General features: G+C 41.9%; 1 protein-coding gene across 1 annotated transcript; it reads left to right on the top strand.

Annotated features, from left to right (window-relative positions):
- The first annotated feature begins 15,672 nt into the window (after nt 1-15,672).
- On the top strand, nt 15,673-24,701 carry LOC136154568 (nuclear RNA export factor 3-like). Its single transcript, XM_065916796.1, has 19 exons — nt 15,673-15,698; nt 17,489-17,505; nt 18,915-19,065; nt 19,286-19,439; nt 20,055-20,138; nt 20,245-20,349; nt 20,473-20,553; nt 20,850-20,964; nt 21,082-21,191; nt 21,339-21,448; nt 22,030-22,066; nt 22,424-22,492; nt 22,575-22,630; nt 22,771-22,878; nt 22,999-23,057; nt 23,150-23,265; nt 23,369-23,411; nt 24,020-24,092; nt 24,644-24,701. The coding sequence occupies exons 1-19, from the start codon at nt 15,673-15,675 to the stop codon at nt 24,699-24,701; spliced, it is 1,572 nt and encodes a 523-aa protein (XP_065772868.1).
- Nucleotides 24,702-25,842: the final 1,141 nt, after the last annotated feature.

The following is a 25,842-nucleotide window of genomic DNA, read 5'->3' as shown; positions in this document are numbered from 1 at the left end:
CTTCTTTAAGCCCTGGGGATCAAATCTATCCCAGTTATTCAGGATACAGTTCAAAGGAGTGAGGCTGGAATTGTTAGCTCCCATCTGTAAGAGAGAAAAAAAGTGACCAGCGCCATCTTTCTACTGGAGTCATCCCTCCCTGCTCTAGATGGGGGTGTAGACAGACTTTACACCAAAAGCTTTTCTTTCCTGATCGAACTTAGTCTGTCCCTTACTGACACAGGCGTCACACTCATCCCTCCTGGTTCTACCACCAAGATGGGGTGGGGATGCACCAGGGGTAGACCTGATGGCATCCCTGACTGACGTCCAGCTCTTCACCATTAAAACCTTGCTTGCCTCTGATGCCACCTGGGGTGCAATCAGAGTAACCTTCCGGAATGCCTCCCAGGCTAAGACCACTGCGGGAAACATTCATCACCTGAATGCCTGTGAATGATGACCCTGAGTATATTCCTGACCACAATAAGACCGATACGAACATAAAACTGAGATGTTCCTTCCAAGCATCACCACCCCAGTATAAGAGTCTCCTCTGGCCCACTAAAAGCCAGCATTACTAAAGGAAAAAAACAAAACAAAACATTGTAGTTCCAATCTGAGTAACCTTTAACCTCAGAGATGCTCTTGGAGCTAGAGCTCCATCTAGCTTCTGAACTTTCGATTCCTAGTGAGGCTAGGTGCTTCCTGACTACCAATCCAAGTTTGGGACCTAAGTCACAGTACACAGTAACAGCATAGATCACAAGTCCCTTGAAAGCCCACGATCTGATAGATTAGGTTAGTACTTCTAATTCCAAAGGAGTTATGAAATGGTCAAAGAGACCAAAAAGTTTGACCAAGAAAGGAGAGTTTGGTCCACACACTTTGCCCATTTCTGGTCCATCCCCTAAGGAGATGTTGGGTACCTCTTGGCATTGGCAGGTTGGTTTAAACCCCTGACAGGTTTCTGCCATAAGCCGTATAAGGTGCCACGGAACCACAGAGCAGGGCTCCTCACTTGCTTCGTGCAGGGTATTTCATTCATTCACACAACCACACCGTAGAGTTAGTAAAGTACAGCGGAAAATGTGTTCGCTAGGAGAACAAAGAACTAGAGCTCCAAGTATCCTTACCTTGTCCTGAAGGATCCTGGATGAGCCCCCAAGATGAAAGGTTGTTGCTGAATGAAAAGACGCTGGGATTCTTGGCTTCTGGAGGAGAAGAATTCAATCTGGGGCCAGAGACGAGGCTTGATCGCTCAGAGCTTTTGTGTAATAAAGTTTTATTCAAGTGTGAAGGAGATAGAGAAAGCTTCTGACATAGGCATCAGAAGGGGGCAGAAAGAGTACCCTCCTGCTAGTCTTTAGCTGGATGTTATGTAGTCAGTAGCAGTCTGTTAATGAAAGAAAGGAATGTTTTAAAACTCAGAATGTCACCAGGCCCCTCATCCACAAGATGCATTTTGGGATAATCTTAGCACCAGATGATTCATCCCAGGTCATAAAACGATTGACTTGAATCTTGTAGAAGGGCAGATTACCATACAAATAGTTTCATTTACATAGAGTAAGGGAACAATATCTGAGTATAACATACTGGTTTGTCAAGCAGGTTCTGAGCCATTAGGCGGAACTGACTTGAAGACAGAGTCTGGGGTAAATGCATAGTACATTAACATAGTTTAAGATAAACATTTCCATAAGAAAAATACATTGGTTAACTCAAGGTTTGAGAATAGTTAACTTCAAGTGAAACCAGGTGTCATCATGGCAACACAGTATTTTAAGAGAAACTTCCTTTTAAATTTGTATAGAGAAGGAAAAAGTATCAGTAGTTTGTGTCCTCCTGCTGCTTAAGAGAGACAAAAATGTCTGACACTTGCAGCCTATTTCCTCCATTTGGAGACCCCCGGCCTTCCAGCCTGTTACCCTCTCATTAGCAGCCAAATAACAATAGAAGTCAGGCTCCCTGCATGGTCTCCACTGACATTATGTGTGCAGAAGGGTGGAACTAATTTCTACCACGTGGGAATAAAAGCCCCATTTCCCCAAGGAGTCTGCTCTGATACTGCTCAGAGGGTGGGGTGGAGTGACTGCTTACAGTCAAGTGAGCATGAAATCAAAGCTCCCCACTCAGCCTTTGCTGGCGTGGTGAGGGTATATAGCTGTGTTTCATTCTGTGGTGCTTGTCCGAGGTAGGACAGCTGATTTTTAAAAGGTTTCTGTCTGTGTCAACTCTACTTCTGCCTCTTTCTTATAAAACACTTGTGATTGCATTTAGGGCCGATCTAGATAATCCAGGATAATCTCCCCATTTTGGTAATATTCAGAAGTTAAAGGGATTGGGGGCTGATATCTTTGGAAGCAAATATTAAGCCTACTACAGTGATCATACCATTTTGCATCTCCATAAGCAGTGTAGGAAAGGACATGGTTTTCACATCCTTATGGAGTGTATTAACAAAGTGAATGTACCTGAAAGTGAAAGTGAAAGATACTCAGTTGTGTCCAACTCTGCGACCTCATGGATTATACAGGCCATGGAATTCTCCAAGCCAGAATACTGGAGTGGGAGGCAGTTCCTTTCTCCAGGGGGTCTTTCCAACCCAGGAATCAAACCGGGGTCTCCTGCATTGCAGGCAGATTCTTTACCAGCTGAGCTACCAGGGAAGCCCAGTTTAGAAATGGTATCTTAGTGTAAATGTAATTGCATCTTTTTTACTTGCATCAAGTTTGAGATTCTTTTCATGTGTTTATGGGCATAGTACATATTTTTGGTAAGTTGTTTATATTTGCTACGTGTCTTTGATAAGGTCGCCGTGTTTGATGCCTCTATATTGATAAACTTATTTATAAAAGGAATATCAACATTTTATTGGAGATACTAGTTGTAAATATTCTTTCCCAGTGCCTTCTTAATTGGCTGTCATGTGCTTTGAAATGCAAATTTGTTGTTATTTTTACTTAGTTAAGTCTGTCAATCTTTTTTTCCTTGATGTGCTTGGATTTTGAATCCTAGTTAGGAATGTTACCTCCAACTTCCAGATTATAGAGGGATTTACTCATAGTTTCTTCTAATACTTGTATGGATTCTTTTTTTTTACATTTAAATCTAGACCCCTTGTTATTTCTCCTGATGTAAAATGGAGAGACGGATCTCTTTTTACCTTTTAAACCATGTGCTTATTAAAATACTAGTTCCTAAATCACCCATCATATCTCTACTCTAAGAATGCTGCCTCAATTGTATTCAATATCTCTGAATATAACTGACCCTGTATTAGTACTTTCTACTCTGTTTTATTAGTCTTTCTGTTGATTCATGGGACAATATCACGTTCTTCTATTGTACATTATTATATGTTTTAGTATCCGGTAAGACTAGCTGCTACCCTTTCCCATCATGCTTCTTTTTCAAGATTTGTTAGACTATTCTTGCTGTTTCTGCCAAATAAATTTGAGAATCAACTAATTATCAAATAAATTTTATAATAATCTATTAGTCAATCCTAAAAGAAATCAGTCCTGAATATTCATTGGAAGGACTGATGCTGAAGCTGAAACTCCAATATTTTGGCCACCTGATGCGAAGAACTGACTCATTGGAAAAGAACCTGATGTTGGGAAAAACTGAAGGTGGGAGAAGGGGGCAACAGAGGATGAAATGGTTAGATGGCATCACCAACTCGATGGACATGAGTTTGAGCAAGCTCTGGGAGTTGGTGATGGACAGGGAAGCCTGGCATGCTGCATTCCATGGGGTCACAAGAGTTGGACACAACTGAGCGACTGAACTGACTGACTGATATTATATTGCTAATATCATTGTCTAAATTCATACAAAACATTAATGATATTTAATTAGATGCACATTAAATTAATTATTAACTTGGAAAAATTGGCATCTTTTTGCTATTGACTCTCCTTACTCAAGAATATCATATCTTTCCTACATGTTCAAATCTACTTTTGTGCTCTACTCAGGTTTTGAACATTGGTTTTTAAGATCCAGTCATTTTCTTTTCTTTTATTATGTCTTCTAATTTTTAAAGCATTTGTATATAAGATCATATTGATTTTGGATGTTAATAGTATACCTACTACTTTTCTAAATTCTCTTTAAGTTTGTGGTAACTTTTTTCACTTTTTCTTTGGATTTTCTAATGTGTAATCACATCAGCAGCAAACATAGATTTAACTACCTCCTTTTGCTTTTAAATTTTTGCTTTTTCACTTGAATTGTAAAATATCTCCTAAAAAATGTCAAACATTAGAAGAGATAAGTTGACATCTTATCTTGTACTTGCCTTTAGCAGGAACTGAAGGGTCCTCACTTTCTCCACTCAGATGTTGCCAAATGTCTCTGTAAAGAGATTGTACCAATTTGTCCTCTTCTAACTGTGTATAAAGAATTCATCCCCTCCCCAATAGGTTTTTTTTTAAAGTTTATTTCTTTCTTTATTTTTGGCTGTACAGGGTCTTCGTTGCTATACAGGCTTTTCTCTAGTTGCCATGAGTGGGGGCTACTCTTTAGTTGTGGTGCACAGGCCTCTCCTTACATGGCCTCTCTTGTTGCAGAACACTGGCCTTAGGGTGCACAGTTTTAGTAGTTGTGGTTCCGTTACTGACATGGCGTCACTGAAGCCTTGCTAAAAAAGATGATCTAATTAAGACCCAGAGTCGATAACATAATACGCAAAATATCTCAGATGCAAAAACTCTCTTCTATACAAAAACTGGGAAAATCTTCCCTTGACTGAGAAAAGACAATCAACAGATGCCAACATCAAGATGAAACATACTAAAATTATCTGATATGAATTTTAAAGTAATCATAGAAATATCTCAATGAGAAAATAATGGCATGTTGAAAAATAGCAAAAAATAAAAAATAGGCTGTCTCAACAAAGAAACAAGATACACGACAAAGGAGAAATTTTAGAATTGATACATACAATAACAAAGTATTGATATTCCTTTTATAAATAAGTCTATAAATATAGAAGCATCAAATACAGCAACCTTATCAAAGATATGTAACAAATATAAACAACTTACAAAAAATATGCACTGTGTCCATAAACACATGAAAAGAATCTCAAACTTGATTCAAGTAAGAGATACGTAATTACAACCACACTAAGATACCATTTCTAAACTGTTACACTGGCAAATGCAAAAGTTAGTCAACACATTTGGTGAGGATGTGAGAACCATCTCCTTTCCCACACTGCTCATGGAGATTTTTAGAGCTGCAATTCTGGATGTGATCAGCAAAGGGGCACATGTCTCCATCTCACTTGGGAGGGAAAGTGATAGACTTTGAGACATGTAAACACAAACACACCCAGGTAAACACAAATGCACACACATCTACTATGTCTAGATAATTATTTTAACCTTTTTCTTCCAGGAGCACTATATTGTGTACATATTTCAAAGGTAGTAAGTATATGTTTATGTCTTTGTCAATCTGTTTACAAACGTCTTCGCTCCAAATTATTTCCTTAATGTTTTTCATAATATAATATTTCAAACAATAAGTGAATATGTATTTATAAAATAAAGTTATCTGGTATCTTTCCCCTTCCAAACCTCATCAAAAAGAACAAAAACGTGCTTGTCAATAGATTGGTAGATATTCTCCATATGTATTTCTGTAGGTGGAACATTAACTTGTACTTGCAGATAAACAAATATGTATGCACAATCACACATTCTTTAAAATTATAATCACATTATACATACTTGCCTTTTGTTTGCTTTCCAACTTAATGCTGTTTATCTTGATTTTTACATGTTTTCATTGGTTATTGTTGTTTTGGCATTTAGAAGTACTTTTGGGCATGTACATTTTTAAGTGAATTCTCCATTGCTGTCCTAACCGTTTCTCTTTTGGTTAACACGTGTGCTTCCTATTTCAAGGCAGTCACTTTCATCTTTACTAGACATTTGCTAGCTGTCACCTTCGTGCTCTCCAGAGTGACTGTACACTCACCATGGCACCTGTTAGTTCCCCTTTGCCAAATCATGCATCCAAAGGGGAGGTTGTATTCTTGCTTCCAAACACAATTCCTGGAGTCAGACAAACAGGCCAGATGAGAGTGGCTCTGTCTCTCAATAGCTGTATAAGCCTCAAAACATTCTTAACCTCCTTGAGCCTCATCTTCCTAATGTGTAAAAGGAAATCCTGACTCCTACCTTAGGGGATCATTGTGAGGTGTTCAAGGGGAACTGCCCTCAAGATCCCAGTCTGGTATTTGGTGTAACTACATCACCAATATTTGCTGCCTTCCCATCCCAAATGCTTTTATCTTTTACAGGGATGAGGTTACTTGCCTCAATAACATTACCATATTTAAGTGAGCATTTGGGATGTAAGAATAAGAAGGGAAGCACACACACTCCTCCACATAATGTAGGATTTCCAGGACCATTTCTGTGATCTTCAGTGTAATGGGCTGGGTTGGGGATTAAGCCCTCACCCTTCCAATGGAATAATTGTGCTTTTCCTGTCCTCTGTTGGTTCCTCTGTGTTCACATCATGACTGCACTGACCTGAGAATCTGGGACCTCCTTGAAGCTCCAAGATTAGGTAACTGTGGGTCTTCAGGGAAGGACAAGATAGCAAGAATCAGGAGCTCCTGGGTTTCAGTCACATGGGTGTTCACTGAGCATCTATTTCCCTTCACATGTCCCAGGACCAAGGGGCTGCACAGGTCATGGTAATCATTTCACTTGATCCTGATCCCTGTGGTGTTGTGGTCACTTATGTTGTTTTAGTTGCTAAGTCATGTCCGACTCTTTTGTGACCCCCATGGACTATAGCCCACCAGGTTCCTCTGTCTGTGGGATTATCCAGGCAAGAATATCGGAGTGGGTTGCCATTTCCTTCTACAGGATTACCTCTGTAGAACCCCCTTAGTTTAAAAAGAGAAACAAGTGCTCACAGGAGTCATCAGAGACTCCTGAAAGAGGAGCTGGGCCTGGGACAGTGGGCAGGAATTAAGGGGGCTGGATGGAAGGGAGGTGATGGGCAATCCATCCTGACTTGAGTGAAGAGTGGGGGCTCCCAGGTGAGTAGACAGTGCTCAGAGGTAACCGATGGGACACTCCAGGGATCTGAGGTCATCCTCTGATTGGGACTGTTATTTATAACAGGACTGGTTGCAAGATTATTATTTATTTCCTTCTTTGTGTTACCACATGAGCTTCCAGGAAGTCTGAAAGTGGAAGTGTTAGTTGATCAGTCGTGTCCAACTCTTTGTGATCCCGTGGACTGTAGCCCGCCAGGCTCCTCTGTCCATGGAATTCTCCAGGCAGGACTACTGGTGTGGGTTGCCATTCCCTTCTCCAGGGGATCTTCCCAATCCAGGGATGGGACCCGGGTCTCCTGCATTGCAAGCAGATTCTTTACTGTCTGAGCTACTAGGGAAGTCCAGGAAGTCTGGGTGAGATCAAAACTTTGCCTGAGCTACGAGGTAATTGGCTAAAAGTGTGCCCTTCTCCCATTACTTCATCATTTTTCTTTGACACAGTTTGGTGTGCTAAGAACAGCCAGACACCACTTCTCCCTGCCTTATTTTATTTTGGAGGAATGAGGGACAGTATCTAAACTTTTCTGCTCTCCTTTTAGCTTTCTGCCCTTCGATATGGCTAGTGAGGAGGTTCTTCAGTGTTCACATCCAACCACTGATATAGTCCAGCACAGGGGTTACAGAGTGGTGGGATCACAAGGGGAAGTAAATGGAGAGGAATTCTGTGATCATTAAGGGCATGATGACACTAAAATGCTATAAGAAGCCACATGGGATCAAGTGGAATCTATATTTAGGAAGATAACCAACAGTTACACACTGCTGTGGAGGGCAGTTATTACAGGGGCATTCCCAGAGGCAATGAATGGTATCTGATTAGCTCAGAGATAAGTTCTGGGACAAAGTGTTGGGAGCAGAGAGTAATACACAGGAGCCAGATATACTCTGAGGGAAGGCACACAACTTAGTTGGAAATGAAGAATGGAAAAGGGCATCATCAAGCCACTTCCTCTAGAGTTACTACAGCTGTTTCTGAGGCGCTTTTTCCAGGCTCTGTAGGTGGTGCTAGTGGTAAAGGACCCACCTACCAATGCAAGGAGATGAAAAGGACTCAGGTTCAATCCCTGGGTCTGGAAGATCCCCTGGAGGAGGAAATGGCAACCCATTCCAGTATTCTTGCCTTGAGAATCCCATGGACAGAGGAGCCTGGTGGGCAACAGTCCATGGAATCGCAGAGTTGGACATGACTGAAGTGACTTAGCACACTTTGGAAGTGTCCTTGAGCTTGATGCCTTTGTACTTGATGGGCAGAAGAGAAGACACATACTGGAAATAAGGCCTATTCCTGGAGCTAATCCCACATGAATTCCACAGCCCCCTATGTGATCCTATCCCGAAACAGTGTGCCAGGGCCCAGAGAGTGAACAGAACAGCTGCCCCTGGACCCTCCTGATCAGAACTCCCATTTGCTGCCTTTCATACTAATCAGTCTTTCCATTCCACGTATCATACCATTTCACAGTCTAACTACACCTTCGTCCAAGCATCTACCATGGACTCAGTTTCTTGCAGATCTTTGATCAGCATAGAGACCAGATACTGTGGAAAGGATGAGTGGTAGGACTTAAGAATATCTGCATTGCTTCCGCTGGGGGGTGAGTCAACCAATTCAGGACCATTCCGCTGTCAGGGTTCTCTAGCCGGAAGACTACCAGGAACACATCTGTAGGCAAAGTTGGTTTTTTTCCTTATTACAGTTTTGCAGAATGTACCCTGTAGATTTCTTAAGTGGACATTAGAAATGAAGTATTATAGGACTTGGATTTGTGTTAGGTGACTTTAGAGAGGGTTCATATTGCTCCTTATTTAATGCTGTCAGGAAGCGGGAGTGATTCTATGAATGAGTATATTAATAAATTTTGACTGAAATGAGAGAACAATAGAGCAAGACCAAAGCTATAATTGGTAAAGAAGAATAAGTCACTCATATTCAGCATTAGAAGAGGGTGTTTGGTCATTTTGGTAATTTGCTTAGTGATCTCCCACCCCCAGTATTATTGAGATATAATTGACATAACATTGTGTAAGTTTAAGGTACACAACATGGAGTTTGATATATGAAGATATTGTGAAATGATTACCACAATACGGTTACTTAACACATACATCAGTCTCACAGTTACCATTCTTTCTCTGTGTGGCAAGAATATTTAAAATCTACTCTCAGCAACTTCCTAGTATAGAGAACAGTATTATTAACTATTGTTGCTATGCTGCACATCAGATCTCCAGAACTTATTAATCTTATAAACAAACTTTGTAATCTTTGATCACCATCACCCATTTCCCCACCTTCAATCCCTGGCAACCACCAGTCTACTCTCTTTTTCTATAAATTTGTCTGTTTTAGATCTTACATATAAGTGAGATCATACAGTATTTGTCTTTCTCTGAGTTATTTTACTTAGCATAATGCCCTCAGAGTTCATCCATATTGTTGTAAATGGCAGGAGATATATATATATAAAACATTTTCTTTATTCATTTATCTGTTGATGAACACTCAGTTCCTCTGAACTACATGCCCAGATTGTTATCTGAGGAACAATTATGCAGTTCATTGCTGAAGTGACCTGTGTCCCCAGCGGAATCCCCCTCAAAAGTGGAAGGGTGTGAATTTTAGGTGAATCTTCAGGCAAGATATTTGAAAACTTCAGCATCTTAAGTCCATTGTGTGTTGCTACAACCTATGACAAATTGTGAACTCAGTATCTGGTCCCCTTTCACATATATGCCTGGAGACTGCAAATATGGTAGAGTCACTAGATGCCTCAGTTCAGTTCAGTAGCTCAGTCGTGTCCGACTCTCTGCAACCCCATGGACTGCAGCACACCAGGCTTCCCTGTCGATCATCAACTACTGGAGCTTGCTCAAACCCATATCCACCGAATCAGTGATGACATCCCACCATCTCATCCTCTGTCATCCACTTCTCCTCCTGCCTTCAATCTTTCCCAGCATCAGGGTCTTTTCCAATGAGTCAGTTCTTTCTATCAGGTGGCCAAAGTATTGGAGCTTCAACTTGACTTTCTTTACAGTCCAACTCTCACATTCATACATGACTACTAGAAAAACAATAGCTTTGACTAGATGGACCTTTGTCGGCAAAGTGATGTCTTTGCTTTTTAATATGCTGCCTACATTGGTCACAGCTTTTCTTCTAAGCAGCAAGTATCTTTTAATTTCATGACTGCAATCACCATTTACAGTTATTTTGGAGCCCAGGAAGATAAAGTCTGTCACTGTTTCCATTGTTTCTCCATCTATTTGCCATGAAGTGATGGGACCAGAAGCCATGATCTTAGTTTTTTGAATGTTGAGTTTTAAGCCAGCTTTTCCACTTTCCTCTTTCACTTTCATCAAGAAGCTCTTTAGTTCCTCTCCACTTTCTGCCATAAGGGTGGTGTCGTCTGCATATCTGATGTTATTGATATTTCTCCCAGAAATCTTAATTCCAGCTTGTGCTTCATCCAGCCCAGCATCTTGCATGATGCACTCTGCATGTAAGTTAAATAAACAGAGTGACCATATACAGCCTTGATGTACTCCTTTCCAAATTTGGAAAAAGTCCATTGTTCCATGTCCGTTTCTTATTGTTGTTTGTTGACCTGCATGCAGGTTTCTCAGGAGGCAGGTCAGGTGGCCTGGTATTCCCATTTCTTTAAGATTTTTCCACAGTTTGTTGTGAACCACATAGTCAAAGGCTTTAGCATAGTCAATGAAGCAGAAGTAGATGTTTTTTTGGAATTCTCTTGTTTTTTCTATGATCCAACAGATATTGGCAATTTGATCTCTGGTTCCTCTGCCTTTTCTAAAACCAGCTTGAACGTCTGGAAGTTCTTTCTTCATGTACTGTTGAAGCCCAACTTGGAGAATTTTGAGCACTACTTTGTTAGAGTATGAGATTAGTGCATTTGTGCAGTAGGTTGAACATTCTTTGGCATTGCCTTTCTTTGGGATTGGAACAAACACTGACCTTTTCCAGTCCTGTGGCCACTGTTGAGTTTTCCAAATTTGCTGGCATATTGAGTGCAGCACTTTCACAGCCTCATCTTTTAGAATTTGAAATAGCTCAACTGGAATTCCATCACCTCCACTAGCTTTGTTCATAGTGATGATTCCTAAGGCCCCTTTGACATTGCAGCCCAGGATATCTGGCTCTAGGTGAGTGATCACACCATCGTGGTTATCTGAGTCATTAAGATCTGTTTTGTTTGGTTCTTCTGTGTATTCTTGCCACCTCTTCTTAATATCTTCAGCTTCTGTTAAGTACACACCATTTGTGTCCTTTATTGTGCCCATGTTTGCATGAAATGTTCCCTTGGTATCTCTAAATTTCTTGAAAAGATCTCTAATATTTCCCATTCTATTGTTTTCCTCTATTTCTTTGCACTGATCACTTAGGAAGGCTTTCTTATCTCTCCTTGCTATTCTTTGGAACTCTGCATTCAGATGGATATATACCTGTCCTCTTCTCCTTTGCCTTTGGCTTCTCTTCTCAGCTATTTGTAAGGGCTCCTCAGACAACCATTTTGCCTTATTGCACTTCTTTTTCTTGGCAATGATTTTGACTACCGCCTCCTGTAAAATGTCAGGAACCTCCGTCCATAGTTCTTCATGTACTCTGTCTATCAGATCTTATCCCTTGAATCTATTTGTCACTTCCTCTGTATGGGCGTCCCTGGTGGCTCAGAGGTTAAAGTGCCTGCCTGCAATGTGGGAGACCTGGGTTCGATTCCTGGGTCGGGAAGATCCCCTGAAGAAGGAAATGGCAACCCATTCTAGTACTCTTGCCTGGTGAATCCCATGGACGGAGGAGCCTGGTGGGTCCATGGGGTCGCAAAGAGTCAGACACAACTGAGCGAGTTCACTTCACTTCACTTCATTTCTGTATAATTGTAAGGGATTTGATTTAGGTCATACCTGAATGGTCTAGTGATTTTCCCTGCTTTCTTCAACTTAAGTCTGAATTTGGCAATAAGGAATTCATGATCTGAGCCACAGTCAGCTTCTGGTCTTGTTTTGCTGACTGTGTAGAGGTCCTCCATGTTTGACTGCAAAGAATATAATCAATCTGATTTCGTTATTGACCATTTGGCAATATCTATGTGTAGAGTCATCTCTTTTGTTGTTGGAAGAGGGTGTTTGCCATGACCAGTGAATTCTCTTTTCAAAACTCTGTTAGCCTTTACCTTTGCTAATCAAACCAGTAGGGTTTATCTGGGATTTCTCACGTGAAGTGACCTCTAAGCTGAGATCTGAGGCTAAGGAGGCTTTAGCCAGCAGAAGAGGAGAGAGTGGAGACAAATCAGATATAACCAAAGGAAATATCATGTAACCAGGTTCATCCCTTTGGAAAATCCAAAGTGGAAATCCCTTACCCTGCAGTCTGTCATGCCAGGAAAAACTTTGTGAAATTTTCAGGACAGTCATAGACAGTATGTACATGAATCCCTTCTGCCCTCCTTGCTCCCACCTCAGGCATATGCTAATCAGCGGTCCCCTAAGAGGAGTCATATTATTACTATGATTTCTATCTGGAAAACCACAAAGAAGAAGAAAATCGTTAGGCAAAGCAATTTAAGCATGCATTTATTTTATATGTTCTTTTTAAACTTTTTAAACATTTTTCATTCCATTTCCCAAATAATCCATTTTTCACTGGATAAAATTCAAAAATTAGATGTCTGCGCCACCTGGTGAACATATCTGGAATAGCAACTTGGCTGTCACTTAGCAGGAAGCCTTGGAAGGAGGAAGAGAACAACGTGCCCATCACACGGAAATTTCTGGAAGATTATTGTGGCAAATGAAGCATTAAGGGTGAGTCAGAGACCATGTACATTAAATATAGGGGCAAGAACTTTTCTTCAGCACTCCCCCCAATTATGACAAGAAATGTACATATATATGTGATTGAGAGAAGGGTGATGCAAAAATATATATAAATTGAGATATATACATTTAAGTCACATATGTAAGAATTATCTTTGCAATGAAATTCCCACCCAGGTATGTATCATAATGTTATAAAATTTTAAATCAGCTATTTTTCTGATTTCAAATTAATATTTTTATTTTGAAAGCTAATGAAGTTCAGGAAGGTGTATTTATTAGAAAAATATATTATTCTATATTTTTTATCTTCTTACATAGCAAGATGTACACCTTTTGTAATTTAGTTTACATTCCCCAGAAATATTTCTCTGTGTGAAGTACTATATAAACAGGTTTACATGAGCATATATATTCTTAAAATTTTTCTCACTATATATGTATATATACACACTGTTCTTCATATGTTATATAATGTTTATGTATATATGTATATATAAAATGCATATATAATTATTTAATCTGTATAGGTTTGTAATGTATAGTTCTTATTTAAATTATTTCAATAGATTTGAATGACACACTTTTTACTAATCAGATTTATTTATATAAGACAATATTAAACAGTTGCTTATAAAATGCTTTTCCTATAATTCATATGTCTTTATATATGAGAATTTTGGATGGAATAGAGAAAGGTTTTTTTTTTTTAACTTCACCTAAATTTCTCTAATAACTTTGTAACAGAGTTTAAAGCTTTTCTTGTACCACATATCCAGTTTTTAGTTTTTCTAGTGTCAATGCCATGCTGATACAACCTTCTCCCCCATATCTTGGTCTTGAAGATGATGTAAGTGAAATCCACTCCTTGGGTATAGGACCCCAGAGATTGAACTTTGTGAGGGATTTGCATGGGGTTCAGGTCGAAGCAGAGGGAATTAGCTTCCATGAAGGGAAGGAAATGATCATTTATGGAATTATTTTAGGTCAGATACACTTTACATGATATCTCCTATAAGCAAACAAATATTCAAGTGTTTTCCCCATTATTTGTCAATGTAGAATTTGGTCTAAAGTTTTCTTACATTTTGTCCTGAAGTTCTCAAGGCTTTGAGTCTAGAATTCCCAGTGTACTAATAGTTGATGCAATCCTATGTATTATACATTTTTTTCTATTATAGCTGTATTATTCTTAAATTTAAAAATCTATAAATCTAAAGAATTTCTGTACTATCAAAAAATACAAAGATTTAAAAGCTGAGAGTCAATATTTCAAACAATGCTACAGATTTTGTGCTTATATTCAATAATTGAAAGAACTTTTACTTATCAGTGGAAAAAGGGACAAAAGACAATAGCAAATAACTCACCTAAAAAGCAAAATGCTGTCTCCAAAAACATCTGGAAAGATGACCAACCACAATAACTGAGGAAATGAAAATCTGGAGTTGTCTTGGTAAGTGAAAAACTCAATTTACAGAAAACTGTGCACATTAAATCACTTCAGTGGTGTCTGACTCTGTGTAACCCTGTGGACTATAGCTTGCCAGGCTTCTCTGTCCATGAGATTCTCCAGGCAAGAATACTGGAGTGGGTTGCCATGCCCTCCTCTAGGGGATATTTCCCACCCAGGGATCAAACTTGTGTCTCTTATGTCTCCTGCATTGGCAGGCAGGTTATTTACCACAAGCGCCACCTGAGAAACCCACAGAAAACTGCATGTATGTGATTGCAAATTTTAGAAGGATGCACAGTATCTAAAATGACATAAATACACAAATATTTTAAGTTAGGTATACACATTACTTAAAGAGTGCTGCAGTCCATGGGGTCGCAAAGAGTCAGACACTACTGAGCGACTGAACCAAATTACTTAAAGAGAAACACATCTGGAGTGTGAACACCAGTCTTTTTGCATTGAATATATTGGGACCTGCAAGTCATGGTGAGGGGATCATATATATGGAATGTGTAAAATAATTTCATTTTTAAGTATAGATTATTAAATATTTAATATGTTTTGATAAGGAAAGTTTGTTTAAACAATTGAAAATAATAACCAAATGACAAAAAGTTCATGTATATGTATCATGTTGTCAAAATGTTCACATGATACTGTTTTATAAAAAATAAAATATTTCAGCTTTTGACTTGGCAGTTTATCTGTATTGAGTGTGATTTTCTGTCTTATGCTTCTTTTACCTCAAATGTTCACACTCTCATATGCAGATTTTTCTCCACCTCTCTGTGGCTCGACTTCCTCTTTTAGGAAGGACAGAGATTCAGGAAGGGGTTGTGGGCAAGGAGTGGAAAATTCCAGAAAGTAGTGGAAGATCCCAGAAGTTTCTGGCTGGTGCACTAGAGCTACAATTCTGGTTCTGGCCACTAGGGTCATCTATCTACATTGACTATATATCATATATTATATAGGCTTCCCAGGTGGTGCTAGTGGTAAAGAACCTGCCTCAGAATGCAGAAGATGTAAGAGACATGAGTTCAATCCCTGGGTGGGGAGGATGCCCTGGAGAAGGGCATGGCAACCCATTCCAGTGTATGTTTCTTCTCTCTCTGTTTTTTTTTTTTTTTCTTGTTGTTACTCTCTCTAAGATGAACTGGTATTAATTTCAGACATTTGACTACTATCACATTTTGTTACTTTGTACCAACTTAACCAAGAATTTAGTGAATCTGTGCATAGGGAAATCAACCCAATTCCTTGGAGCTCAATTCCAGTCTCTGTTGATCCAGGTAGCATCTGAATGACTCCACAATCTCCAGCACCTCGGTAAGCCTCAGCAACCTCGAAAAGTTGGTTCTGATATCAGAATCTTCTTGTGAGGAATACATGAAAGAACAGATGCAATGTAGCAAGTACAGAACTTTTCCTACCTCCGGCACTCACAGTTCTCTGGGTCTGCAGAATGAAGGAACACAGTGTAATGTAGCAGATGCAGAATCTGGCATAGAGAGTTCTCTGTGTTTGTAGCTATAAGTACCTGGGTCCCCAGTGCCTCCTAACACCTCTGTAGGAGTGGTTTAGTTGGAAACGGTCCCTGGGCGATAAGCTGGTAGAAAACCCAGAGGGCTGTTACTATAAGAAGCTAAAGTTCCTCTGGCCCCCAGGGATCTCCTCCTCTATGCCCTTGGGGAAAGGACTTCCTGTAAGGACTCCATCTTGCTTGGCATTGACAGAGAGTTTGGGGCCTGCTCTCTCTTTCCTTGGCAGCCTTCCTTGATATTCTCCAAACCTCCAGCTCCAGACCCACACGTTCTCTTCTAGAGCAGCCTGTGAGGACAGCGGTGACAAATCTCTGCCTTCAGGTCACTCCATGGGTGAGTCAGTCTGCATGAGAACTTCTTTTCAGATCTCCACAGGACAGGAGGGTTTCTGGGTTCCCTTCCCCAACCCAACCCACAGGACCGCTAACCAGCCAACCCTCCTTTTGAGAAAGAGGGGAGAGGGCCCAGACTGACTGTTTTCTACTCTCCTAAGGAAATGGGCCAAATGGGCTCTGACACACCCGTCCTGATTGCAGGTGGAAAACTTACCCTCTTATGGAAATGGCCATGGCTGGGTGAATTTTTTTCCTTGGCTAAGGAAAAGGCATGAGTAATGTGATCTTCTTGGATCTAGGGTTTGGAGAGTGGGGATGGTAACCTAGGTGGAGGGTGGGATTGTGTAAACTAATGTTCTTTGTATTTATACTAGAGGTGAGGGAGGGGCGGAAACCCCACCATTGCTACTGAATATTGCATTAACTAGTCAGGGTAAATTGTATTAGTCCTTAGAAGTTTTTGAGGCTTGCTTTTGTGCCTAGCATATGATCTATTCTGAAATGTTCAGTGAGTATTTGCTATGTGCATTGTTCTATGTCAATTAAATAAATTTGTTTATTTAAGTCACATTTAAAAATCCTCTCCCTCTAGCTGAGTTTTTGTTTGCCATTTTATGTGTCACTCAGTGAGATGTGTTAAAGTTTCCCACTGTGACTGTGGATTTGTCCATTCCCACTTATTTCTATCAGGTTTTATTTTGCATATTTTGGCTCTATTTTAAGACATGCATACAAATTTAGAATTTTGTATTAATATTTTCTTATTGCATTGAGCCTGTCATCATAAAGAAATCTCCCTCTTTCTCTTATAATGTTTCTCTTTAAACTATACCTTTTCTTTTACTAATATGGTTATACCAGTTTTCTGTAGGCTAATGTGGACAAGATATATATTTTGTCATTTTTTATTTTCAGATTTTCCTGATGATTAAATTTCACATGTTTCTCTTTTCAAGAGTGTTTGATGAAATGTTTCTTGTCCAGTCTGAAAATATATGTCTTTCTATTTAGAATATTTATCCTGAATCTTTTAATGTAAAAATAGATATAATTTACTTTATGTGTATCATATTGCTATGTATTTATTTTTGCTGCTTCTAAGTTCCTTTTCCTTTCCTTTGAAATGGTTAATATTTTGTAACTATTGAATTCTTAATTCATGCAGATATCTAAACATTCTTTTGCTATTCTTGTAGTGCTTACCCTTCATATTACAATGTGCATTTTTGCCTTTTAACAGTCTGGTGGTGGTGCATGGTAAGTCACTTCGGTTTTGTCCAACTCTTTGGGACACCATGGACTGTAGCCCGCCAGGCTCTTCTGTCCATGGAATTCTCCAGGCAAGAATACTGGACGGGGCTGCCATTCCCTTCAGCAGGGTATCCTTCCAACCCAGGAATCGAACCCAGGTCTCCTTAATTGCAGGTGGATTCTTTACCATCTTTGCCACTAGGGAAGTCCTTTCACAGTCTAATATTAGTTAATTAGTTCTTTAAAACTCCTCAGACAATTATGGGACCTTGAGACACTTTGATTCCACATACTCTCTCCAAATTTGTTGCCATTCATTTTCATTCTGTATATATGTGAACCCCCAGAAAATATTCCTATCATCATTTTATATAGTTTAAATTTGCCTACATATTCACAAATGACATTAGTCTTTCTTTCCTGTATCTATGTGACTCCACCTGGGATGATATTTCTTCTGCCCAAAGAAGAGCCTGTAACATTACTTTTAGTTTGAATTTTCTGGTCACAAAATTTCTGACTTTTTGTTACCTTATGGTGAAATGAATACATTTTTTAGGAATGTTTTTCCTTAAATTTTTTTCTCCAACTAACATTGTTATCCTAAGTTGATATCTTGTTACTTTTGGAAACTTCTCAACCAAGTTCTCTTCAAATATCAGTTCTCTACTTTTCCATCTCCTTCTCTCTGGGATTCACATTAACCAAGTGTTCGGTATACTCACTGCATCACCTCTAATTCTCTACACCTCACTTTTGGTATTTTCCATATTATATGTGGGAGGAGAAGGGGACAACAGAGGATGAGATAGTTGGATTGCATTACCGACTCAATGGACATGAGTCTGAGTAAACTCTGGGAGTTGGTGATGGACAGGGAGGCCTGGCATGCTGCAGTCCGTGGGGTCACAAAAAGACACGACTGAGTGACTAAACTGAACTGAACTGATATATCTTTCCAGGCTCCATTCTGGATATTTTCATCAGATTTACCTTTCATTTCTCTAATTCTTCTTCCAGTGAGGCAGACTAGCTTTAACCCTTGAACATCACACCAGAGTAGATTTCAGGGTATGTTTTATTGTCCCTCTAGAGCAGAGCAGAGAAGTAAGACTTGGGGATTAAAAGTCACTTGTCCCACGTCACCTAGCCTGAACCAAGTAGAGCAGGATCTAACATCACAGACTACACTCTAGATCCAGGCCCTTTCCTCTGTGCCTGTTTTCTTCTTAGCTGTGAATGCTCTGCACCTCTCATTTCCTGACTAGTGGAGCCACAGTGAAGTCTCTCAGCCTTTGTTTTTAGCACTGTGATGCATTTCTGTTTAGATTATACAGTGATATTTTTTCCTTAGCCATGATATTTACCCAAGACTTTTGGTATTGGGACCACTGACCTGTTATTGTCAATTTTAGAGCACTCTGATAAACTGAACCCTTTACAAAAAAGAGCACGAAGCTGGAGGTTTTACCGAAGGCAATACAACTATTCGTCTGAACATGTCACTTCCCAGCAGAAGCAAGATAATGATTCAGGTGATGTTCCCATGGACGTCCAAGCAAGATAGTAAGTGACCAGTCAGCATGGCTGACATGTACCAATCAGTGAACAACAAAACCCTGTAGTTAAACATGTTATTCTTCTCTCCAATCTGGAAGAGTGAGGAATGATGGGATCTGGCTAATGTTTAAGCAATCTTTATTATAGCTCTGATATCATGTGGGAAAATGTGGAGAAGACTTTCTAAGTCTATATGGACCACTTTCTTCTCTCCACTTCCCCACAGTGCTCCCTATGCTGTTCCACCCCATCATCAGAGAAGCAGTTTTCAGAAACAAGACCAAATGCATATTAATATGGAGACAAAGCAAAAGCCTCCAGAGAGAAAAATGGAGAGAAACAGACAGGATGAGACCTTGGGGAGCTGGTTCAAGATCATAGTGAGTGTTCTGGCTAAATGGACCTAATATGTAGAAGAGGACAGAGAGAGTCATGTTGAATTTGTGTAGAGATGCTGGGAACTTTTCTGGGGCAGTGGTGTTGGTAATGTCTTCTTATTACTAGGGACTATCTTCCTAGATTATCTAAGGGCAAGTTCAGAGAAGCAATAGAAAGGAAACAGACTGACTGCAAGGAGGAGCATGGGAAAGGTTGTCTAAAAGCAAAGGAGGAAACCTATTGCCAGGGAGATGAAGCACTTCACACCTTATCACACAGTTTAGCTCAAGCTGAGTGTGGGAGGATGTTGAGTCTCTGTGGTTCATGTCAGAGTGGCAGGCCAGGTCTATCTCACATGGATCTCTTGGAACTTTATAAAAGGAAATGCATGTGAAACATATTAAGTTATTTTTTTCAGGAAGAGTATATGAATGGAAAGAAACTATATTTAGCAAATCCATGCCTTGTACAAAAGTTAGTGATAACAGATATTGTCCTATCTTAAGAATTTATTTAAAGTCTGAAAATAGGTCCTAAAGTAAGACACAGTTGGGTCTTATCTTAACCTTGGATTCTATTGCATCGATTTTGTTTCCCATTTCTTCTTTGGCCTCTAGATTCCCTTTGGTGTAAAATACGATGAGAAGTGGCTGCTGAATTTGATTCAGAAGCAATGCAGTGTCCCCTTCATCCCAGTCGAAGTAAGACAGGACATGGAAATGATGAGACGAAATGGTGTAAGTGGCAAGCCCAGATAAGAAATGGCTCTGGTCTCATATTTTGCTTCTCTTGTCACTCTCCCTACAGTTTCACTATGAGAAAATGCAGGCCCAGTTCTTTGTAGAGAATGCCAGCATTGCCTGTGCATTGAAGAATGTCAATGGCAAGATTTTCAATGAGGATAATGAAAAGGTGTGTGTCAAAGGCATGAACAGGGCTGAATAGGGGCAAGAGGGAAGGAGAGGGGCATGGTATTGCTTGATCCCATGCACAACTTTCCTGGAGCTTACCCAGCCCCTCATGTGTTCTCTACAGATATTTATCTTTGTTGAACCCTGTGATGCACCCCCATCTGTGCAGAAGGCACTGAAGTCTGAAAAGGTGGAGCAGAAGAAGGTAATGCAGACTCAACACAAGCTGTGCACTAATACCCAAAACCACCTCTTCCCCCCACTCACCCTCAGACACAGAGCCACAGAACCCCATCCCTAACTCTGAAGCTGATCATGAACAAACCATACGATTTCCACCAGCAATCTCTTGACATCCAGAGACTCCTCTTTGGCCCTGGTATGGCTGTAGTAGTAACTGTAGGACAGGTGAGGGTAGAGGGTCTGTCTGGGAAGGACACTCAGAGATGATATCATGGGGATGGGATGGTGCTGGAGGTGCACCAGCCAGGGCCTTCTCAGCCTGTGTTTCCCTCCTGGCTTCCTGGAGACTTGATGATCTATGATATTGGAATGACATGGAACCATAGAAATGGCATGCCTGCCTCCCTGCACATTAATCCAGGGATCAGGTCCAAGGTGAAGACCTAGGCCCAATGTTGAGGCTGATAGTGAGGATTGGAGAGATCAGATAGAAGAGGCATATTGGTCTCAGATATCCCCTTTGGAGTCCTCACTCTTCTTTCTTCATCATAACTTTCATCCTTGGACCAGAGCAACAAAAAACCCTACATGGTGCATAGCCTGTCCACCATTATGGATAATGCTTCCCACACCAAGATCTTGAATCTCTCCAACACTGAGGTAAGGTAGAACACTCAGATCTTCCCATAAAAGGGATGTGGGAAGGCTTATGGGATGGTGACTGATGATGGGAAGTGGATTTGTAGGGAAAAGATGGGTGTGGATGCAAAGCCATCTAGTCCATGTGGGTGTTCCCCATAATTCCAGGTGAAGTCTGCTGGGGAGATGGACAAGGGTCAACAGCTGAAACCAGAAGGAATGTCGGTTGACAGAAATGCCATGTGCACCACCTCCCCTGATAAGTCAACCAACATAAGGTCTCTCTCTACCTTGTCTCTATACCCTTCTGTCTCTCTCATCTCTCACCTCCTCCCTCCACTCCATGTCTGTCTTCATCCCCCTCCCTCCCTCCTGAGTCCCACCTCACTCACCTCCCTGTCACAGCCTCCCGGGTCATCCCTGAGGTTTGTCCTGACTTGACAGAGTGATGAAACCCCTGTGAAGTAGCAAAGCCCTGGGCTCTCATCCCCCCCCATTTCCTCTTCTCTCCACAGACTTCACTGGGTGGTGGAGGAAGGAAGGAAGGGAGGGGAGGAAGACCTCCAGCAAGGGTTTGAATTGCTGGTCTTTGTGGCACTGGAGAAGGGAGTCAGGACAGTCTGGCTGGGAGCTACCCAGGGGAAATGAGCAGGAAGAGGGAGTGGGAGGAAGGGATAGAGGGAGCAGTCTTGCTCTGGCTCAGCCCATGGAGTGGTGACCAAGGCTCTGGAAGTCTAGGGTACTGCGTGGTGGGCCGGGGGCACACAGAGGGCTGTGATTGCTGTAAGTGACTTGCTCCCATGAGGAGGGTCACGTCCACATTTTCACTGACTTTTCTCTTTTGTCTTGATTTTGGCAGCACCATCCTGGATTTGTTCCCCAGGTTACTAAGCTTGGTAAGTGTATCCCTTGATCACAGACTCCTCTAACTAGCACTGACAGTGCCCACAAACTACTCTGAAACCCATTAGGACCTGTCCAAGTTCCATTTTTGAACCTGACCCTTACATATCCTGCGGGAGGAAGAGTGTACCATCCTCTGTGGGAACCTGAAAAGGCCTTGAATCTTCAGCCATGCTCTCCACAGGCTTCGGGAACCCATGGAAATGACAGAACATGTAGTCCTGCCCCTGGCCTTTCCAGGACCCTTTCTCCTCTGATCTCAGACCCCCGCCCCATCCTGGGCCCATTCTTTTCCCTGATCCAGCATCACATCCTGGACTGCTTTGCTGACTTCCTCTTCCCTCCCCTAGGATGGCCAGGAGACACCCTCAGGGTCTAAGTGTGCTATTGAAGTCCCCAAATGCTTACCAGCATGCAAGGTGAGCATGGAGGATTCAGCAGAGTTCTAGGTGGTACACGAGGAGGTGTCAGCCCTGGTCCTGAAGACTGTTTTGATTCTAGGGAAGCTTCTTTGGATCTGATGAACTGAAGAGTCTAATCATGCAATTCCTGCAGCAGTAAGTACCCTTGGGAATCTGAGCAAGGGGAGCGCTAGTACAGGGGAGGCCACCCAAACTCAGGTCTGCTCATGGGAGTTTTCAAGTCTCCTTTGAGCTCCATACCACAGAGCTAGACTGTCCTCACTGTTCCCCCTCAGGTATTACTTGATCCATGACTATGGGGACCGCCAGGGACTCCTGTGTGCTTATCACGAGGAGGCCTGCTTCTCCCTGACCATTCCATTCCACCTCAAAGACCCAGGCCCGTGAGTATCATAGCCCAGATTCCTCCCCAGGGGCATCTGGTTCCCCAGCAGATGCAGGCCAGCTCCTGCTGACACCTATGCTGGTTGGACCACCACCCAAATTTCTTCTGTGTCTCCTAGAAGCAGCATGTGTGCATACTTCAAGAACAGCAGGAATATGAAGAAGCTCAAGGACCCCAGTGAGTGTGTGGTGGGAAAACTGTGCAGGAAAGGGCAGTGAATGGAAGATTCATAGGGTCCCTGATCTTTGCTTGCTTCCCCTCCCCCACAGATCTGCGGTTCCAGCTGCTGAAACACACAAAATGTGACATTGTGCATGCCCTCTGTGGGTTGCCCAAAACTCAGCATGACTTCAGGTCCTTCATGGTGGACATGTGGTTCCAGACGGTGGGCACCTGCTTCCTGCCTTGTTGGGAGCAGGGGTGGGAAGCTGCAGATGGGGAGGAGTCAAGTTGGGGGTTGACTGAGTACCTGGGCTCTTCCCTTTCAGGAATCAATGCTCTGCTTCTCTGTGAATGGGGTGTTCAAGGAAGGTGAGTATTCATAGATCCCTCCTAGACCCTCCACTGCTCCCTCCCCTGGCTGGGCTCCCTCCCTCCGTCCTTCTAGCTACCCTCACCTCCCCTGCCTTCCATTCCATCCCTTCCTCTGGACTCCCCTCCCTCCCCTTCTCTTCCCCTTCTATCCCTCCCCTCCGCCCCCTTTCCTCTCTGTGATCTCCAGCCCTCAGCCTTCCCACAGACAACCCAGGTCTGAACTGCGTCCATGTCTGCCCTGTTCACTCTAGGCATTAGGGACACAGGCTGTGGAGTTTTGTGGCTCCCATACCAGATCTTTACACTGAGAATTTGGGCCAATACTTAACCTTGCAGTTTCCCCATATACCCACATTTTGGGCAGTTAAGAAAAATGTATCCCATGAACTTGCAAAGTGGTTGTCATGGGGACATGTTACTGGGAGCAGACCGCCCTCCAGTTGCCCTACAGTTACCCTCCCCATTCCTAACACCCAGGCTCCCCAAGTGAACAACTGACCCCTCAGCATGAGTGTCAAGTCAGACCCTGACTGGGGACCCCTGTGGGAACCTGTAAACACATGGGGCTTTAAGGGGGTACTCTTGTTTATTGTTTGTTGTTGAAGTAGAAGGAAGGTCTCCTGGCTGTGTGCGTGCCTTCACCCGGACTTTCATCACTACCCCTGCCACCCCTTCCAGGTGAGAGCTGTGTTGTGGGTGGGATGGCCCATCCAGCCTGGTCTCAGGGCCCTGGGCATGTGGTGGTGCAGACCTTAGACTGACTCAGCATTGTGGAAAGCCAGCAGGTAGTTCCAAGGGGCAGTCTAGCCTAGTGGTTAGGAAGAGCATGGGCTTTCTCCTTGAGCACATGGGTTTTCTCCTTGACCCAACGCTCATTCTCTGTGTGACCTTGGTTAAGTCAAAGGGCCTCTCTGTGACTTGGTATCTTCTTCTGAAAATGGGGATCAGAATGTACACTTCTGTACTGTAGTGTACTGGGCTGCTGTTCAGGGTAGATATGAAGTTGTCCCTGGGTTGGGGATCAGGCTATTCATTGAGTGAAGCTGGTAGACAATCTCTCTGAAGGTGGGCTCTGTACAAGGGGCAGAAGAACCAGTCAAGGAGCCTGGGGACAGACACAGGAGGGGGATGGAAGGAATCTGGTTGCTGAGTGCCAGTGGGAGCAGATCATTGCTGGGGTTTTGGGTTGGTATATCTGTCAATTGTCTAAGAGTCCATATTTCCTCCAGCTTTTGTATTGTGAATGATAAGCTGTTTGTGAGTGACTTCAGCCCCAAGAAGACTTAGCCTGTGCTCTTCATCCCAAAGCCTGAACCCTCTGTCAACTCCATGCCCACCTTCTCCTTGGAGCAATAAGAAATGGTGCAGGATTTCTCCATCCAGTCTGGAATGAACTTCCAGCAGTCTCAGAAGTGATGCTGAAGATCATAGTGCACATACATGCACACATATACTCATTACCTTGGAAAATCATTCATTGTGTTCAATTTTGTGGGGAGATGAAGTTTAATCAAAATGTGATTGACAGCATATCTGTGTGTGTATGTTTCTCTTTCTAGGTCTCCTCTAGCCCAATCACCCCCTTCTCACTAGTGTAAATTTGTCTTCAGCTCAGACTCCCACTGGATTCCGATCTCAGGATTCAGTAATCCAGAAAATGATAGATAAGGAGGGATTGCTGCCAGGTGGTGAAAAATTTCAGAGAACTCTGAAGACATTATAACAAGATCCCAAGTTCCATCCCTTCTTTCCCCTTGCTGAACACCCTCGTCTGAGGCTCCCATAGCTGACATTCTTATCTGGCCACCTGGTTCCATCCATCTTCATTTTTAAGAAAAAGAAGTACATTTTGCAAAGCATAACAGATGTCTTGGAATGGCTTATTTAGTATGAATCCAGTTCTGTTTGGAAAATTCTATGTATATCACAGCAATTCCATCTGTTGTTGACCCCAAAGCTACATCACATTCATTGGTGTCTCTCTTCCCCCATCAATGTAGGTTGACTTGTTCCCACTGTAGAGGGTCCCTCCAAAGGAGCAGAGTGTTTACCTCCATCACCCACCTCTGTATCAGCTGCCCAGTTCTGCCACACCCTGTCATCCCATGATTGGGACACAGGATACAGCTGTCCAGACTTCAGTCTCTGCCCCATTCCTCTTAGAACCCTGTGTTTCCCTATGCTGCTGACTGCCGATACACTACTGCTACCTGGTGATTCATTTTATGCAGACTCTGGAGTATATTTTACCAGTTTCTTTAACACCTATCAGATTTCTTTTTTCAAACAGAATTAAAATTACGTTATACTTAGTTCAATATGCTGGCTTTCAAGGGAGAACATTGTACTTTTTTTCTCCTTAAATAAAATTCTTTGTAGAGAACTTGGATTCTGGAGTTATGTTGGTGCTACCTCATGACAAACCTGA

Source organism: Muntiacus reevesi, chromosome X (genome assembly GCF_963930625.1).
Source record: "Muntiacus reevesi chromosome X, mMunRee1.1, whole genome shotgun sequence".
Taxonomy (NCBI): domain Eukaryota; kingdom Metazoa; phylum Chordata; class Mammalia; order Artiodactyla; family Cervidae; genus Muntiacus; species Muntiacus reevesi.
This window is presented reverse-complemented; position numbering and strand designations above follow the sequence as displayed.